This window comes from Arachis ipaensis, chromosome B07 (genome assembly GCF_000816755.2).
Source record: "Arachis ipaensis cultivar K30076 chromosome B07, Araip1.1, whole genome shotgun sequence".
NCBI classification, from domain to species: Eukaryota; Viridiplantae; Streptophyta; class Magnoliopsida; order Fabales; family Fabaceae; genus Arachis; species Arachis ipaensis.
Window position 1 is genome coordinate 47,827,376 of NC_029791.2, and position 2,863 is coordinate 47,830,238.

The 2,863-nt window shown below is 33.7% G+C and overlaps 1 protein-coding gene across 1 annotated transcript in view; it reads right to left on the reverse strand.

The window, feature by feature from the left end:
- Positions 1 to 690, reverse strand: part of LOC107609086 (phospho-2-dehydro-3-deoxyheptonate aldolase 1, chloroplastic) — a gene marked incomplete in the record, with an annotated part of 7,859 nt that extends 7,169 nt beyond the window's left edge. The window contains 2 exon segments of the mRNA XM_016310915.2: positions 1 to 362; positions 674 to 690. Coding sequence (XP_016166401.1) covers positions 1 to 296 — 296 coding nt within the window.

Below are 2,863 nucleotides of genomic sequence, written 5' to 3' on the forward strand. Positions count from 1 at the left end.
GCCCGCTTCAATTTCCAGCTGTCCGGGGTCCATTTTCCCTGCACAGCGTTACGAGCCGGAGCGGTTGCGGCTGCAGCTGCCACTGCGGAGGATGCTGGCTGCGACTTGTCAGCCGGCTTGTCGGAGACCACCGGGTTAACGTTCTTGGTGGGCTCGGCTGCATGGACGGCTAGAATGGGCCTGGAAGTGAGCTTAGTCCCGGGTCTGATGCTGTTGGTGGATGGGCATAGGGAGTGGTTTGTTGGGGGCATTAGGGTCTTTGCAGGGATGAGGGAGTTGGAAGTTGAGATAGCCATTATGCTTTCTTGCTGATTTGGGTAGGCTTTTTCTCTGAGAAAGGATCTACGGGAGATTCCTTTTTTAAAAAAAAAAAAAAAACAATTTCTCTTAGTTTAATTTATTGTTATCAATGTAATATAAATAATTATATTCGATAGAGACATACCCCAGCCCAATTAATTTGAATGGAATTTTGTTTTGTTTTATTAACGAGACGGAAGGTGCGACTGCGTGCATTTATGTTGAGATAACTGACCTGGCTTACCATGCATCTAAATTTAGGCTTTTTTACCCCGCAAAATCTAATAATGATGTGTATTGTCTTATATGTTATTTATAAGTTAAATTATTTTATTAGTCTTTTATAATTTTTTTAACATTATAATTAGGTTTTTTTATTTAAAAAAATTTCAATCATTTTTTATATTAATTTTAATTTTATAATTAATTTTTTTATTAAAAAAAATGATCTAATATTAAGAATTAAAGTTGCGTTTGTTTCTAAGATTAGGACAAGACAACATATTAAGAACAAAATTTAAGGATATAGAGATACAGAATTTAGTATTTTTATATTCTGTTTGGTGATAAAATAGAAAAAATTATAAAAATTTAATTTATTCTCATTTTTTTCATTCAAAAAATTTGAGAAAAAAAATATAATAAAAAAATAGTAAAATTAAAACTAATGAGAAGTGTTAGATGGAAGAGAGGGAGAGTGTATCCTTGGGGAGGAAGGAAGTCTCCTTTTTATAGTAAAACCTCTAAGACTAAATATAGAATTCAAATTCAAACTAAATCAAATCAAAATCAAATCTAATCATTTAAATCTGAAATCTTTTTTTAATGACTCTTTGACTAACTAGTGAATTTCCTTATAATTTAAGCTTGGTGTCTTCAAGTCTTCGTTAATTACAAAAATTTCTCGGGGATGGTGCTGTTATAGGCGTTCGGCACCACTTTGGTGGCGTTTGGTGCCTCTTTTTACGCAATTATGCACTTCCTTGCTGCCTGTTGGGTGCTAAATGCCAGAGGAGTGGAATTTAGCGCCAGGAGTCCTGAGAAGAATTGCTGTTGGATGCGGTTTGGCTCTAAGCGCCAATGTCGCGGCATTTAGTGCCATGATGCCATAGAAAAAGTATAGACATTATATATCGTTGGAAAGCTCTGGAAGTTGGCTTTCTAATGCTACTAGAACCGTATCAATTGGACCTCTATAACTCAAGTTATAATCATTGGAGTGTGTAGAGGTCAGGGTTGACAACATCCACGGATGTTCTTTGCACTTGTCTTTAAATCTTGGTTCCTCCTTGTTATTTTGCTTCTCTTTTCCCAATATTTTCCTACAAGAATCATGAAACTAAGGAAATCAAAGTACTAATAGAAAAGCCTTGAAAATTATATAATTATTAAGCAAAAGTCACAACTTTTCTATAAGAAATGCTAATGAAAAGTGCTTAAGATGCTCGCGCATCACCGTTCCACTCCTTCCCTCTGTCGTTGTGGCTACAGTTCCCACTGTGCCAATCTTCCCTTTGTTCTGAGTCTTCGCTGTCGATCCGTTATGCATCGTCTTTACCACCTCATTTATGCGTTGTTGCCAACATTTTTTGCCTCAGATATGCTTTGTTATCTCTATTATAAGTCATCGTTGCTGCTAATGATCTGCTTTGCTGTTGTTACCGTATTCTGTGTTGTCATCTGTGGTTTTCTTCTTTTGTGGAGTTATTGCTGATTTTTTAGATTTTGTAGTATAAATTATCTAATAAACTGAAGGAATTTTAATATGTGATATGTTGTAATGTTGATATTGTTTAATATGTTGCATTGATGGTGTTGTTGTGTTGTTCATAATTTGGATTCTGGACATCTGTTGTCATTGTCATCTGATCTAAGACCCGGGTACAAACCTAGAACGGATTCGGTATGAATTTGGTCCAAATGTTTGAAATTTCATCGAGTCTAGAGTCGTGTAACGTTTGAAAAATAAATCCACAAATAATTTAGGGTTGGATCTGAGCCAAGTTAAACTCGGCTTTATCGGACTCATGATCACCCTTAGTGAAAATTATTGGAGTTAGGGATAGAATATGCTTAGAATTTAGGAGTGGTTAGGTTAGATTAGAGGGTAATTTTATGATGTGACAATCTTATGCTGACTTGTCATTGACACATCAGTTAAAGATAGTCACACGGTATCTCTATTAACAATGTTAACCCTGAAGAATATAATTGAAATATATCTAAAATGTTAAAGATTAAAAGTACACTCCACCCTAATATCAAGTTAGGTTTAATTACTTTATCAGTCCTTATAGTTTTATTAAAATTTTAATTAAGTCCCTAATTGTGGCAACAAATCGAGAAGAAGAAAATAATTAGTTTCATAAAAAATGTGTATATATATTTTTAAAGGGTTAAGTATACCATTTTTGTCTCTATCATCTTGAAAAAAAAATCAAAATTGTCTCTGACATTTTTTTTTTATTAATATTATCTTCAACATTAGAAATTATTTTAAAATCATTATTTTTACATGAAATATTAATTACATGACAATTTTTTCCTAAAAAATACTCTCTCT